This window comes from Trachypithecus francoisi, unplaced genomic scaffold (assembly GCF_009764315.1).
Source record: "Trachypithecus francoisi isolate TF-2019V2 unplaced genomic scaffold, Tfra_2.0 Lachesis_group3, whole genome shotgun sequence".
Taxonomy (NCBI): Eukaryota; Metazoa; Chordata; class Mammalia; order Primates; family Cercopithecidae; genus Trachypithecus; species Trachypithecus francoisi.
Window position 1 is genome coordinate 107528553 of NW_022681468.1, and position 17116 is coordinate 107545668.

The 17116-nt window shown below is 39.9% G+C and overlaps 1 protein-coding gene across 1 annotated transcript in view; it reads left to right on the top strand.

The window, feature by feature from the left end:
* The first annotated feature begins 2273 nt into the window (after positions 1-2273).
* TMC3 (transmembrane channel like 3) overlaps positions 2274-17116 on the top strand; it is a 40791-nt gene continuing 25948 nt past the window's right edge. Inside the window, exons 1-7 of the mRNA XM_033189216.1 lie at positions 2274-2362; positions 3620-3766; positions 8000-8075; positions 12733-12814; positions 15591-15697; positions 16570-16668; positions 16774-16916. Coding sequence (XP_033045107.1) covers positions 2274-2362; positions 3620-3766; positions 8000-8075; positions 12733-12814; positions 15591-15697; positions 16570-16668; positions 16774-16916 — 743 coding nt within the window. The remainder of the gene's footprint in view (positions 2363-3619; positions 3767-7999; positions 8076-12732; positions 12815-15590; positions 15698-16569; positions 16669-16773; positions 16917-17116) is intronic.

A 17116-nucleotide genomic window follows, 5' to 3' on the forward strand; every position in this document is an offset into this window, starting at 1 on the left:
TCATATAGAAATGTATGCACTGGTCTCATATAGAAAATGCAATCCAGCTAAAATTTGTCTCTGCCTGTATAAGTAAAACCTTAACTTCTCCACTTTGGAATGCTGATCCTATTTATTTGGAGTTGGTGGTTCCCGGGTAGCTACCCTCAAGTTCTGTATTCGAATGAACTCTATTCTTAATCTCTGAATTAATTTTCTGAATCTCGTTATTTATTTATTTATCTCACCTATAGTGCCAGAGAGAATTACCTGAATGAATATGAAATTTTAAAACGATTGATTTTGCTCTAATTTGTTTTAATAAATCCCCGGGTACTGAAAAATTTGCTACTACCTTTCCTTACCTCCCCCTGCAATATACATGTATAGATAACATCAGAAGGAAACAAAAATGCTCAGAATACTTAATTGAATGAGATTAATATAAAATATTTTAATTTTTGTAGTAAATATTTCAAAATAAGGCAGGGGGGCTTTGGAAAAAGTAGGATGAAAAAAATGTTTGAAATGTTCAGGAATGATTGAGATAAGTAAAGGTCTCTGAAAGAATGCAAAAAATCCCAGTGGGGCTAGCAGTAATCCTTATAAGCCATTTGTCCATTTGATAAGCACACATTTTATCTAATGTTACCAGATAGAGCATCAGGCTAAATGGCCTCAAGCAAATTGGCAGACAGATGACCTGGTCCCAGAGGCTCCGGATCCATCTCCGACCCAAGGCCAGCTCTGGCACTCAGCCTTCCACTTCGTTCCCATGCTTTCCACCCTAGGTCTGAACACTTGCCTGATGGTCCCTGGACCCCTGGGCTAGGGCTCTTGCTTACATTTGCCAGTTTAGTGTGTGGTAAGAGCTTTCCAATTATTTGCTAATGAATTAGTGGAGGATTGAATGGACAAATGAATGAAGTTTCTCTCCGAAGCCCCACATCTGAACTTGCTGATGGATTTTTTTTTCTTTCTGCTCTGTTGTCTGGTGTCCACTTCAGTTATTTATTCACCCATTTATTGAGTCTTGAGTGTGCAGTAGGTAATATTACACAGAAAGGGTCATGTCTATTCCAGTCCTGCACCTTCCCATTCAGTTAATACAAAGGTGCAATTAAGCTCACTGTAGTCAAACCATTTCTTTTGTTAAGTAGCAAATAGAGGTTTACACTGTGAAACTGGTCAAGTCTTGGATTTGGGAAAGAGGTTCTTAGCAGAGAATCCCAACACATGGCTAACAGTGAGAGTCTGCAGGTGACAAAGGAACCGGGCTCCATTCTGCTGATGGCTGGGAAAGGGGAGGAGAAGCTGCTGACCTTTGCTGAAGGACTAGGATGAGCTACTCATCCCATTTTATAGCTGGCAACCTATTTTCAGAATATCGAGGTGAGAGTCTAATCTCTATCAAAGTCTTCCTTTCTTACCAAATGCTATAGGAAGTCTTTTCATTTCTTTTAGTCTCAGTCTCATAGTTATCGTGCTGATTAATATGACCATGTATGGTAAAAGTAAAATGTGATAAGACGTTAATTTGATTATTATGAATATCATGCTGAAAGTACTTGGGGTTGATGTGTCATTATTTCTGCAATCTACTTTCAAATGGTGTGTGGTGGGGGAAGGATACAAACAGAAATAAAGCAATTGTGGCAAAATGTGGCAATTGGTAAATCTAGGTTAAGAGTGTACAGATATTCCTGGTATTGTTCCATTAGCATTTCTCAGGGTTTGACTTTTTTCAAAATATAAACTATGTTGAGAAAAAACTAAATAAGAAAAAATAAAATGTGATGGCTGTGCCTCTCTTCAACTCCACTGTGAACACAAGCAAGGTCCTTACTGTCTCTAAGCCTCTTCGATGAGAGTAAAAAACTGGGGAAATTAAGCCTTGCCTTTTGTACTCCCTCAGTGTTTTGTGAACACCAGCCATGGTCAAAGATGTAAAGTGTTTTGCAAACCATCCAGGATTGTCAGGGCATAAGGGGTTAACGGATGTGATCATTTGTGCCGCACCAAGCGATCTGTAGATCACCAGGTCAAACCTTTGGCTATCTAGACTCCAGCCAATCTGTGCAGCTACAGCCACCTTAACATTGCATATGCATGACTGGCCTCCTGGATTCTTCCCTACTCAGAGCACCAGCTGCAAGCACACAGTCTTGTTCCTGAGAACTGGCGGGCAGAGCAAACTCTGCTGCTTCTGTTCAGAAACCTCGGAACAGACCCGTGCCTGCTAACTTCCCAGCTCTCTGGCCAGCTTCTGATCGTTAGCAGTCTGTTGAACTCCCATGAAAACCTCAAAGGCATCCCAGCGCTATAGAGGCATCCGGAGAAATGCCAGTCAGTGCTACCTCTACCAGGAATCTCTGCTGCTCAGGTGAGCTGGCCCCATTCATCAGCTGGGCAGAGGAGTTAGGTGTGTGAGGAAGGAATGCATGGGTCACCAGAGCCAGGGAAAAAGTCCCTGTCCTGCTCAGTTGTCCTTCAGAGTGAACTCAGAATCTCACTTCTTCGGGTTGTGGTACAACTAGGATGGCAACCTCAGCAATGGGCATGGAGGGAAATGGTTCTTTTGGCTGCTTCTTGACCAGGAGGTCAGAATCCGAAAGCTTGCATCCCAACCTGGCTTTATGGCTGGCCAAACCCACAGATATGTTTCCCTGTTTTCTCTATGTTCACTCAATCAGCAACGTCAAGAGAGAGTGGATAATATGTCTATCATGATAAATAAAGTGTTTATTGGAAAAGCCTTCAGGCTAGTTAGAAGTGGATGAAAGTGCCATTCGAATTTGTTAAATATTTATAAAGGTCTAGTACAGCTGCCCTTTAATTTGACGAAGCTGAAAAAAAATTCTCCTCTTAATGAGTAAAAACAACATGAATTAGAAAATGACAAAGGAAATCTTTTATTTCTAATAGTCATAGATGAATACTCTTAACTCCTCTCAAAAAGTTGCATTAGGATAAAGCATATTAAGTGTAACTGGGAGTAAATGTTGCTACATGTTGGAAAATTTTTCCTCTTGAGAATATCTATGTCCCTGAAATATCTCGCCCATGTAAATTTATTTAGCTAATCTTTCGCTGGTAGAAAGATTCTGGTTCTGCCTTGGTTATCTCAGGCTTAAAATGAACTGACCTGAAAGGGTGAAGAGGGGTTTCTGAGTGGCAGAAGTTTTGATTTTATTTATGTTACCTTTAGAATTGGGGAACAGGAGTCCTGCCTCTAAAATCAGCTGATTGTTTCAATGAGCCTGAAAAAGAAATTATTTTGCCTACCCAAATTGCTGCTACTCAGGAATCCAAGAGTACATAAGTACCCTCTTGTCTCATCTTGTGTTTTCTGATAATATCATGCACCCTGAGAAATCATTATCTTCTAATGACCCAGTGGAAGTAATTGAATCCAATAAATGTTTCAACAGGCTACTGACACTGCCAAATTATCTGTCTCTTTGGGTCCCTCCCTTTACACAAACACACACACTCACACACAATCATGCACAAACACATACACATTTCATACAGATGACCCTAGGGCAGTGAGATGCTGAACTTGTGCCCAGGGCAAGGTGATCTTTGCTGGAAACAATTCTTCTAATCAGATTTCCTCCTTAATGCCCTGATCATTAAGCAACTTGGATGACAGCTTTAGTGCTGATGAAACAGGGGACAGCAATGATCCGGAACAAATCTTCCAGAATATACAGTTCCAGAAAGACCTCATGGCAAACATTCGCTGCAGACCCTGGACTATGGGACAGAAGCTGAGGGCATTGAGGTAAGGGCCTCAATGGCCATTATTGATCATTACAAGTATGCTTTCCGATAAACCACCTTGCCCTGCCCATGGGAACGAGGATAAAGACTCATGTGAGAGAGGTGGCTCAGTCACTCTTGACCTGACTTAGCAAAGTCACAAAGGTATCTGAGAGGTCTAGCTGGTCCAGAAGCCAGTTCCTCTGTGTGTGTCTGTGGTGTGTGTGTGTGCATGTGTGTTTATGTGTGACAGAGAGAGAGAAAGAGAGACAGAGAGACACAGAGAAAGAGAGAGTATAAAGTTGTGTGTCTGTGCTGGGTGTGTGTGTGTTGGTGGAGAGTCTTTTATCTTCTGCCTCCTTTCTAAACACTAGATTTTAATATTCTCTCCAAGCTCGTCTCGCTCACTAGAGACAGAGCAGTAAGCCAATATGAAAAGAGATACTCATTTTAGCTGCTTGGCTATTACCACTCTCTGAGTAAAAAGATAATTGAAAAAAAAACCCTTTATAGGAAGCCAGATTATTATGATACTTAGAGTCATATTAAACAGTCTGTCTATACAATAAAGTGCTAAAGATTTAAAAACAGATTCCCTAATTCGAATACTACCTTTACCAATTTCTATCTACGTGACATTAATTTTCTTAATGTCTCTGAATACCGGTTCTTTTCTTTTTTAAAGTTGAAGCGATGGTGAGGAACAGCCCTTAACTTCCTACAGTCCATTTCCAAAAATGTCAGCCACTAAGCTCTCCAGGTGTTGTTAAAAACTCAAAATCCCTGATTGCTCTCAGACCTACTGAATCAAACCATGGGAGAAGGTCCTTGTATTTTTAACATGCATTTAGGTTGATACTTTTGCACATTCAAGTTTGGGATCCACTGATGGCAGTTTGTTGAAGGAATACATGGGATGAACCCTGTGAGTGCTTAGCATTGTATCTGGTATATAACAGTCACTCACTAAGAGTGAGTAAGGAATAGTGATTCTGATGCCTGGGGCCACAGCAAAGGGAGTTAGCAGAGTAGCCTTCATGGCCTGTACCATTGAGCTACTGTGACCTGTGCTATGGAACTTCCTGGCAAAGCAGACACTACACCTGATCATCAGACACCTGCTGTGTAGACAGAATCACTGCCCTATCTTCATCTTCATTGCTCTTTTCTAGATGCCAAGTAGACATCTCTTTACCTCCATATCAACCATGTATTAGGCTTACATTTCTTTCCCATCAAATCATTTCTTCCTTAGATTTGCATTCCAGGTGATGTTCTTCCAGTCTGACCAAACTGCTCTTCAGGTGACTGTGAAAGATAGCTAAAGTCATCCGTAGTTTTGATCCTCAGAAGGTTCCAATTAATTCTCCTTCATGGGCCTTTCATGTCTGTTATCAGCTGCTGTTGTTTCCATTTCTTTGAGTAAGAATGGCATTATATCCATTTTTCAGACAAGAAAGTTGATACCCAGAGATGTTAAGAGACTAACCCAAGCTATACAGTTTCTGAGTGCTAGAATTAAGCTTTAAATCTAGAATTTCTGGTTCCAAGTCCAGTATTTTCTTGTATTGAAACATAGTAATTTCACCAAAGTAATCATTGGAGCAATTACTCTTTAAAAAGAAAAGATACAGGTTCTTGGCCGGGTGCGGTGGCTCACGCCTGTAATCCCAGAACTTTGGGAGGCTGAGGCAGGCAGATCACAAGGTCAGGAGATCGAGACCAGTCTGGCCAATATGGTGAAACCCTGTCTCCACTAAAAATACAAAAGTTAGTCGGGCGTGGTGGTGGGCGCCTGTAGTCCCAGCTACTCAGGAGGCTGAGGCAGGAGAATTGCTTGAACCCGGGAGGCAGAGCTTGCAGTGAGCCGGCATTGTGCCACTGCACTCCAGTCTGGGTGACAGAGGGAGACTCTGTCTCAAAAAAAAAAAGACATAGGTTCTATTAGAATTTTGCTAAATCATTCCAAAATGATGGTGATCAGTTGTTATCTGAATAATAGGTGGTTAAGTCTCTTTAACTTTGAGGGCAGAGCAGAACAAATGGTAACTTTTCTGTCAAGACACTTCAGAAACCAAAGAATAAGCCAGGCCTTCTGCCATGTTGCTTGGCCCATGTGACACGTCCAGAGCCCCAAGATGGCTGACACCAGCCATGTGTTCAGCCAGCGGCCAGGGTCTCAGAGTGCAGCTGGCCCTCTGAGCACCTCCGTTATCTCCTTGCCACACACATCTCCTCTCCACCACCTTGAGAAACTACTGGAGCAACACTTCCCTCACTGGACTTGCTGAGGCTTATCACAGTGCTTTTGTGGAAAGTGCAAAAAAGCACCAATCCCTGTCTGCTTGGGAATCAAGGGAGCGTAGCAGGATGCAGATGAAAGCAGAATGAGTTAACCTTGAGTCTGGAGCAAGAGCCATCTGTCTAAGAGGATACAGGACATGCTTGTTTCCCCTGTAGGGGAGCAAGTGGTCAGTTCCTGTGAAATCAGCATAGGTCTATGACTGGGCCTTGGTTTGGGCTGCCCCTCCCTGCTACCTCCACACCAGATCACCCCTCTGTCATAGCTCTTGTCACACCCTCTCTCTCTCAGTCATTGTCTTTAAAGATCTCTGTCATCCCTATTAGGTAGTGAACTCTTCCAGGGCAGAGACTCTGGTTTTTTGTTGTTGTTTTGAAACAGGATGTCACTGTCACTCAGGCTGGAGTGCAGTGGCTGGATCACAGCTCACCACAGCCTCAAACTCCTGGGCTCAAGTGATCTTCCCAACATGGCCTTCCAAGTAGCTGGGACTGCAGGCATGTGCCACCACACTCAGCTAATTTTTTTATATGTTTGTAGAGATGGGATCTCACTGTGTTGCCCAGGATGGTCTTGAACTTCTGGGATCAAGTAATCCTCCCACCTCAGCCCCCCAAAGTGCTGAGATTACAGGTGTGAACCACTCCACCTGACTGAAATTCTGTTTTAGGCAACTCTGTATTCCACTATGCTTGACCCAAAATAGCTGTGCATAAAATGTTTAAATGTTTTCAGAAAAAATAAAAAATAAAGATATAAAATGAATTGTTACTTGACTTCGATAGGCTTTTACTTTTTAAATACTTGCAACAGACAGCTCTATTAAGATGACCCCAACATGGTAGTCATGGGACATCAACCTTGCTCCTGACCTACATTTTGGTTCTGGCCAGAATGAAGTCAATGCATTGGCTGGGCTATTAAGATGAAGATGTTGCAATGGTAGGAAGAGAGATCCAAAACCAAGAACTCTGGTTAGGTAATGTTTTGGAGAGATCATCCTGTCTGTGGATAAAGGAACTGGCTTGTACCTTGTGTTTTCCAAGGAAGGACTCAGACCACTGGGTGTTATTGGGGGTTGCTGTGATGCACAGACCAGAGCACCCTCCCAAGTAAACCTGTCAAACTAGCAAAATGGCTAATTCAAAAGAACTAAGTTCTTCAACACTGAATATAATCAAGCAGAGAGCGTCCAACCATCAGATAATGAGCATCTCTACATGGGGTGGTAAATGATTAGGTTACCTTGACGGTGACATTCATCTCTCTAAGAGCCTTAGGCTTCAGTCTGTCCATGGCACTAACATTTATTGTCTAATCCTGTTGTTCATTTAAGGTGTGAATTTAACTGTCTATCCCAATGAATTTAGTCCATTTTCAGGACTGAACATTTAGGCAGAGATATCAGGTTAATTCAATACAGTGATCAATTAGTGTGTTAGAAGTTTGTTTGGGGTGAATCAGATTGTTCATGTCTATGTAGACATGACTTTTTTGCTCCCATTAATCAGACACCAACCTTTACTTAGGCAGATTCTCTGAAGCCAGGTCTCATTTGCACTTTTAAACAATTGACTGCAAGAGGAAAGTTGCTAAGTGGAGAAGTCGAGATGCACGTGTCTGCCACCAGGATTTCCAAAGCTCAGAATCCCCAGTCAAGCACCAGAATCAGTGAAGGCCTTTAAGAAATTCAGTTGTAGCTAATTTTGGTATAATTTCATCATTTTCGATTATGCATCCATTTAAATATTAAAGAAAAAAAATTTAATGCATTTTCTGATTACCAAAAATTAGACCATGAAGTATTTGTGTAACTCCCTTCTCTCACGGCATCTTGTGCTGTATCATTTTTCAGGACAAGATGGCAAACTACTCCTGTTGCATTTTTACACATTTTGCAGAAATTGTAAGTATGATAAAATTGTGTTAACCATCATGTTGTTCTTCTCTTAGACGAGCGAAGGACATTGTACTGAAGTTTGAAGGGAGGCTGACCAGGACCCGAGGCTACCAAGCAGCAGGTGCAGAGGTAAAGAACACACATGTAGCCAGGCACAGTGGCTCACACTTGTAATCCCAGCACTTTGGGAGGCCACGGGAGGTGGATCACGAGGTCAGGAGATTGAGACCATCCTGGCTAACACGGTGAAACCCCGTCTCTACTAAAATCACAAAAATTAGCTGGGTGTGGTGGCAGGCTGAGGCAGAAGAATGGCGTGAACCCGGGAGGCAGAGCTTGCAGTGAGCCTAGATCGTGCCACTGCACTCCAGCCTGGGCAACAGAGTGAGACTCCGTCTCCAAAAAAAGAAAAAGAAAAAAGCACACACACAGACACAGACACACGTGAACACTGTGGTCTCCAGAGCCAGGAGGTTGTGTTTGCCATCGCACTTGCCATCATACACAGGTTGCAAGTGCCAGTCTATAACACAGCTGTAGATTAGGATAATAGAAATGAAAAGTATGAATTTCCCAAGACTCAAATTTTAGTCCTAGATGCCTTCCCTTCCCAATTGTGTGAAACTGGGTAAGCCTAATTCATCAGGAGAAAGGATGGCAAAAGTGATCTAGCACCTTTCCTGAGTTAATCCCACCCATATTCGTAGGTTTGATTCACTATGTCCCTGGATACAGCTGTATTTCTTACAATGAGAAAGTTGCAGGTATATGCCAATGCTCATTTTATAATACAATGTTAAGGTTTTTGTTTGTTATTTTTCCCATTCAGTTACTTAAAGGAAAAGTATACATTAAAATTATCTGTTTATAAAGTCGTTTCATAAATGTATAGAAAACAAAGAAAAATAACTTCTCCTTCTATACCCTCTACTACCCAATATAATATCGTTTTAGAAATTTCACATCAGTCATTGCACAAATATATTATTTTCATACCACAGTAATTGTAGTGTATATACATTTTGCTTCTTTTTTAACATAACACCATTATATAATTTTTTCCATGTTGCTATATAGTTTTTATATTTAATGGTTTTCGATGACTGTGTGGTATTCCATCAGATAAATGTATATTCATTTAATTAGTCATTTGACTGCTGGTGGATATTTAAAATGCTTCTAATTTTTCATTATTATTAATAGCCCTATGAAGAACATCTTTGCACATATAGATTTCTCTGTCTTTTTGAATTTTTTTCTTAGGGTGAATGCCAGAATTGCAATCACTATAGAAAAGATTGTGGTCCATTTTTTGGCTTTTGATAAATATTTAAAGATTATTTTCTAAAAGCCTTGATGATTTATATTGCCATTATTAGTCTCATAATACCCGCACCAATGTTGATTATTATATTTTTTGTTTGTTATCTTAAGAGGCAATAACTGACAGATATACTCTTTTTAGATTCTCTGAAACAAAAATATTCTTAATATAGCTTAAATAAAAACTGGTCATAAATTTTACATGTTTGAAAAATTATAAAATATCAAAGAATCCTTAAGGACACATCTTGTCATTCTTTCTTCTTACTCTTCACAAAAATCTTCTTTAAAATTCTCATCTGTTTTTATGACCAAATCACCCATGACTCCTTATTCCTGCCATACTATGATGGAGTTTATGAAATAAATTATCTTTTTGTAGACATATGAACTACCAAGCTCTTTTGTTTTCTCTAAATAAGCTGAAATGCTACAGGAAATAAAGTATTTCACATGAATTCAAATGACCTATTATATATAATAATGAAAAGCTATTGGGACTTTTAGCAATAGTAAACTCAGTATGAATTAAAGGTATAACTTGATAATGGGCTGAATTATTAGAAGCAGAGTTTTTACATTGAGTAAGGTAATCCAAACTTTTATCTTGCTCCTCTCTCCTCCATCGTCTTCTGTAAAACGTTCAGCTCATGCTAACCCACAGCTTGTACTGGCTGTTCTCCCCTTTTATAAAGCTACTCTTCCCATTTACTTTTCATTTTCCTTTTCATTCAAGTCTCAGCTCAGGTATGACCTCCTCAGCTAGACCTTCCCTGATTGTTTAAAGGGCCTTCTCCCCCAGTCCTAATAGACCGTGTCCCACTGTGGCATGGATTTGCTTGTGGCTGCCTTGTCTCTACCTGAATGCAAACTCCATACCAGCTGACATCTTGCATGTCATGCTCACTATCTGCATTCACAGGAAAACACAACTTAGGTGCTTAATATATACTATGAATAAATATACTTTTCATGAACTGTCATACATATTGTTAGATCTGCATGATACATACATGTATAATGATACATGTATAAATATATATGTATGTATGATACATGCATGTACCACATATCTAACAACATGTATGACAGTTCATGTTGACATGTTGATAAGTCAACACAATCTAGGTGCTTAACACATACTATGAATAAATATACTTTTCATGAACTATCACACATGTTGTTACATATCTTCTGGGTGGACATGTAAGTCTTTCCAAAGACAGAACTTTTTCTTAGTTAGCAAAGCTCAATAACCCAAACCCACAATTAGGATCTATTCTTCCAAGTTTAGTTTTCTTTGTTCTGATTTTGCCTTGTTCTTAAATTTTGAATTATTCCTGTTTCAAGGCTTTTGCCGTGGAGATTTGGTATAAATCATCAGAGAAGCATGAAACTTTTTCCCCCATGCCTTACTGAACACGTTATCAACAAATCACCTTTTTCAATCACATTTTCCTTTAAGAAGTTCCTTTGGGCCAACTTGCATAGACTCTCATTCCCAGAGTGAGCATCTTGGACCATTCAATCAATGCTCTCTAACCTGAGTTCGAGGACCCTGGCTCCTCAAGCACTACTGGTGGGGTGGTGGGGGAGATTTTTTACCCCCACCTACAAAAGCTGCCCTACCTTAGCCTGCTGCATGTATGAAAATTCTCATACAACTTTAAATTTAAAGAGCATTCTGAATGCCACTAATTGAATCTGACTTCTTATACAGATGGAGAAACGGAACCCAAGGAAAGAAAATAACTTCCCCAGGGATACATAGTGAGATAGATGTGAAACTACAGCTAGAACTCAGGTCGCTGGCTTTCCGCCCCGTGCTTCTTAGTCTTCAGGGATTTAAAACGGGCCAGAGACTCAAATACTTTCCAACACCAAACCCTTGCCAAAGGATGATGGAGCACCCCTTCCTCTGGATACTGGGGTAATAAATGATCAGAAAGCCTCCATCTCCCTCTCTAGGCTCTAGGAGACAAGCCAGGTGAACAAAATTAAGGTAATGTAAGGTAGGTTATGGTAAACATTATGAGAGAGACCAAAAATTATTGCTAGGGGAGTTTACAAATCAGAGAATTTCTTTTCTGGCTACAGAGATTCTGTGTTCATGGGAGAGACTGTATTTGAGTTGGCTCTCAAATCATGAACAGAAGATGAACAACTTCTGATAAACTTCTGATAAAATTCAGATTTTCATTTACAAGCAGCCATTCTGGCCTCAGCAGACACGTCCAGAATGACATTATCATACGTGTCTGTACTGGGACCATGTGCAGTCTTATAGCTCAGAATGTCATAATTACATTTGTAATCCCTCTTTCTGCAATGATATCATTTACTTCCAGCACATACCCAGATTGTGTGTGTGTTAAAATGCACAACCTGCCAACTTTGTTGGAAGCAGAACTAGTGTCAGGGCATGTCTTGTTTTATTCCCCTTTAAGAAATGTGTTTTAAACTTTCAGCAATTGCATCTTAAAAACATAAGACACTTTTTTTTTTTTTTTTGAGACAGTCTCACTCTGTCACCCAGGCTGCAGTGCAGTGGCACGATCTCGGCTCACTGCAACCTCCACCTCCTGGGTTCAAGCGATTCTTCTGCCTCAGTCTCCTGAGTAGCTAGGTCTACAGGCGCATGATACCACGCCTGACTAGTTTTTGTATTTTTAGTAGAGACTGGGTTTCACCATATTGGCCAGGCTGGTCTCGAACTCCTGATGTCGTGATCTGCCCACCTCGGCCTCCCAAAGTGTTGGGATTACAGGCGTGAGCCACCACACCCAGCCAAAACTACAAGACAAATTTTTAGACCTTATCCCCGACAGCTCTATCCAGGAAAAAGGCTGTAGCAGGAGGCGAGTCACACATTAGAGTGGGGCTCATTTTCAGGGTAGGCTCTAGACTCTTGGTCCTTAAACAGGGATGTGCTTATAATCACCTGGGGAGTTCGTTAGGCATCTGGATTCCTGGGGCACATTCTCAGAAACCCCTTAGGTTTATGGCAAGATCAAATAGATTTATTCATATATCATTCCTCGAGTAATTTCTACTGTGTGTTGTGGTTTTAATATGTAATTGCCAAAAGTTAAACTTTTTCTTTTCTCAAAGAGCAAGAGATACTCCACATCAGGAATGGGATGGCTAATGCAAACTGCAACCCTATAGAATATGCACCTCAATACAGATACCACGGACTAGATGGTGTCTATATTAAGGTGCATATTCTATGGGGCCGCAGCTTGCATTATTTATCCGAAGCCGGTGTCCATTCACCTGGTTAGGAGCACAGAGAAGGGAGCTACTTTGGTTCTAGTGCAGCTTAAAGGCCTATGAAGCCATAATCCATAATTAAAGGGATTACCAGAGGGAGTATCTGGTATACTACATTTAGGTGCCTAGTACTGCACAGTCATTGCCATCTTCATGAATATAACATCTAATCCTGACCCCTCTTGTCTAGCTCTGGCGGAAATTTGCTCGTCTCGCCTGTAACTTTGTGGTCATCTTCATTCCCTGGGAAATGAGGATAAAGAAAATCGAGAGTAAGTATTTACACTTGGAGAGTGGAGCAGGAATGCAATGCTAGTGGCCAATCACAGCCTAAGGAGAGTCTGCTGTGTTCTGGTCCTTATGCTGTGCAGCTGAGGGCACTCTTATAGCAGGGTCACTGGGCTCCACATGGGACAACAGACCCAGAAGACAAGATACCTGTCACCACCACCTGCCAGGATGGGAACAGTCTCGACGCAGGCCTTTCCACATTCCGCTGTGGCTCTGCTGTTCTCTCCCAGTTCATTTCTTCAGTCAGATAAAATGCAAACCTCGAAAGGATCAAGTGAAAACCTATGAGGATAAATAAGAGGGTAGCTCAGGGAACTGCGAAACACAAATACAAAAATCTGCATTTTCATAGAGATAATTGTGCCCATTTAGAAAACATGCACCAATAAATAAATAAATCATGTCCACGATCACACTGACACACACAGTATCTGGAATAGACTTAACAATAAGTCCAAAATAAAGGAAACTGTAAAATTATACCACAGGATATAAAAGTCTTGTTAAAATGCATACAAAGATTTAATATTTGGAAAATGTTAATTTTCCCAAAATTAATTTACAAGTTTGATGCAATCAAATAAAAATCTCAATGTATTGTTTCTAAGTATTTAACAAAATGATCATAAAACTTATAGGTTAATTAAAAAATTATAAAGAAGAATGCAAATGAAGTTGTAAGATCAAGATACTAAAATATATCATAAAGCTACAACAGCTGAAGCAGTATAGCACAGTGTGGGAATTGACTGGCAAATCAAAGGAGTAAGCAAAAAATTCAGGAACAGATAGGAATACACTTAGCTTTTAGAATTTTAGCATGCAATAATTATTGAAGTCACTCTGAATTACTGCATAAATATCACTGGAACAATTGATTCAATTGTTTTAAAGAGTAAGTTTAATTCCTTCACTTAAAATTCCATTACATATTTGAATAGACAATAGATGTTATGATTGCAGAATGGAGACATATCTAATCATAAAAGTGAAGGAGGAAAAAGTACTGTTATATTTAATTACCAAAAAAAAAATTTACCTACATAAAAAATAAAGCTAAAAGTTAGATGACAAATTGGGAAAAACATGTTGAATATTTAAATGGATCAAACAATTTGATATGCTGGCAGAAATGTAAATTAGGACAGTATTTCTTTTTTAAAAAGTTTTAATATGTACCAAAAGTCTTCAAAATGTTACATACTTTGGTAATACGCTTCCATTTCCTAAAAACAAAACAATAAAAAAAACAAAAACAGAGAAAACCATAATAAACTAAACAAACAAGACTGCAGCCGCTGCCATTAGTGCTGTACCCAGGTTGCCTTTCCTTGGCTGGTCTACCCTTTCCTCTGCTGCTGAGTATGGACTGCTTGTCACTCAGCTGCTCCCCTTCAGGGAATTGCCCCAGGACTACCTCCTATCACCCCAATCCCACACTCACCAGCCGGAGTCTAGAGGCAGTGACCATTAACAGAGTGGGATTCAAGTCTGATCCCTTGCTCCCAGTGAGACCAACTCAGTGGTGCAATTCATGCTGTAGAGCTCCTGATGGGATAGACTCAGCTAGGCTGCAGCTAAGATGGTGCCCTTCCCTGGCTCTTTCCCCTGACCTTACCTGACTCCTTCACATCTTCTCTATGGAGAGTGCTTCCTCAACAAATCACCTGTAGCCAAATCCCTTTCTCAAGCTCTGCTTCTAGGAAAACTTATCTTAGACAGAAAGTATTTATTATAGAACTATTCACCCTGGTGAATAGTTGGAAATGTCCTAAATGTCAAGTCGTGGGGAATAGTTTAAATCAGTTATGGAAAATTCACTTAATGGAACAATAAAATTTATTTTATAGAATAGTATTTTTGGCAAGAGAAAATGCATGTAATATATTGATAAGTGAAGATGTATGCTGGAGAGAAATGCCAATCTTATACAAAAACACTATTTGCATAGGATAATTGTGGAGGGTTACACTAAAAGTTTAATAGAAAGTAATTCTAATAGTGATTTTAATTTAGTGATCACAGAATAGGTAATTTTTCTTGTCCTTGTGATGTTTTGTGTTTTGCTACTCATTATGACAAACATAAACTAGATTTGAAATAAAAATTTAAGAGTTTTTTTTTTATAACATGAAACTACCTACTCCAGAATGTTGTGGAATTGTTGCCTACATCCTCATCTAAGTTATTCTATGCTGCTGGATTTTCTCAATAGATATAAATTTGTTTTTACTATGCTTTTTATTTTAGAATAAATTTAGATGTATAGAAAAGTTGGAAAGAGAGTTCCTTTGTACTCTTCACCCACTGTCCACTATTGTGAGCATCTAGTAAATTGTGTTTTATCTTGAAATTAAGGCAAAAAGACCCTTAGTAAAATCCTTGAAATTCTCAAAATGATGCAAAATAGATAAGAAATATGCCAAATTCTTAAAAGATGCCAATACTTGTTAACATACATGAAATATTAGAAATTTGATAAGACCATTTTAGATGAATATGTCTTTAGGGAAGTGACTATCGAATAGCATTTTAGGCAAACTAGAGATTTTTCCTGCCTGTAAAACTGATAGATATTCAGGGGCATCTTGATCTGTCTAAGTTAACACTCAGAAAGAAACACCCCGATTGGTACAATAATGGCATTCTTACTCTATCTCCTGTGGATGTAAGAAAAGTTATGGTGTTCTTTTTGTAGGATTTCTTGCACTATGAGGATTTTACTTAAACTGTTCTCATAATTTTGTCTGTCTTTAGGTCATTTTGGATCTGGCGTTGCCTCCTATTTCATATTCTTGAGATGGTTATTTGGAATTAATATTGTGCTCACCATTATGACAGGTGCTTTTATTGTCATTCCAGAGGTAAGATGTTTCAGGAGAGAAAAAAGTACCACTCGTTAAAAAGAGGAGACATTACAGCAGTCACATAAAATGGCTCCTCTGGTTGTTATTGTGGGGAGGAACATATATGTGTTTGGGTAAAGCAGGGCTTGGCAAATTTTTTCTGTAAAGGGCCACAGAATAAATACTTTAGGCTTCGTGGGCTATTTGGTGTCCGTCACAATGACTCAAATCTGCCGTGTAGCACAAAAGCACCCGCAGACAGTATATCAACCAGTGGATGTGGCTGTGTTTCAATACAATTTGATTTATGAATACTGAAATTTGAATTTTATATAAATTCTTTTGATTTTTTTCCCCAACCACTTAAAAATGCAAAACTATTCTTAGCTCTTGGGCCATACAAAAAGGCCATGGGCTGGACTTGGCCAACCAGCCAGTTTGCCAGTCCAAAGTTGAAATAATATCCAGACCATGTACATTATTCAGGTTATGGGTACACTAAACCCCAGATGATATAGCACGATATATCCATGTAACAAAACCACACTTGTGCCTCTTACATTTATATAAATTAAAGAAATAAAATCCATTTTCAACTAAATGTTATCCTCAAAAAGTAAATGGGCCATTTCCCAACAGGGGCCTTAATAATCCACCTGTAGAAACCATGTCTAGCTGAGAGAGAGCATACCGAGGTGAGCTCTAGTCAGGCAACAAGAAAATCTGGCCACCCAAGATTAATTTTTCATTAATGAAAATCAAGCAGAAATCCACCCCCTGGAGATCTCTTATGTGTGGCATTTTCACAAGCACATGGAGATCAATCTCTCATTTTCTCCTGGTCCCCTCCCACCCAGAGGACCACATGACATGCCTTCCTCTCTCACCAGCTGATTGCAGGCCAGCCCTTTGGAAGCACAGCCAGAAAGACCATCCCCAAGGAGCAAGTTTCATCTGCCCAAGACCTGGATACTGTCTGGTCTCTGGGGGTGAGGTTGATGCTTGGCCACACTCTTGAGGGAAGGGGTGGATGGCCCACAGTTCTGAGACCTGGGAATGGGAACCAGAAATGACACTGAGTGTTTTCTTTGCAGGGCTACCTCCAGTACTCAGTCCTCTTCTACGGATACTATGGCAGGGAGAGGAAGATCGGGAGAGCTGGCTACCGGCTCCCCTTGGCGTATTTCCTAGTGGGGATGGCAGTGTTTGCTTACAGCTTCATCATTCTTTTAAAAAAGTATGACTGCTCAATTTCTCAAAATACATATCAAGCATTATGATATGTGTAATGTCATCTAATCTTGTCAATAGCCCTGTAAAGTTAAGACATAGCTGTATCCATTTTACAGATGAGAAGACCAAAGCTAAAAAAGACATGTTCATTTTAACAAGTACTTATTAAACACTTACTGCTTTGTACTAGGTCCTATATTAGGC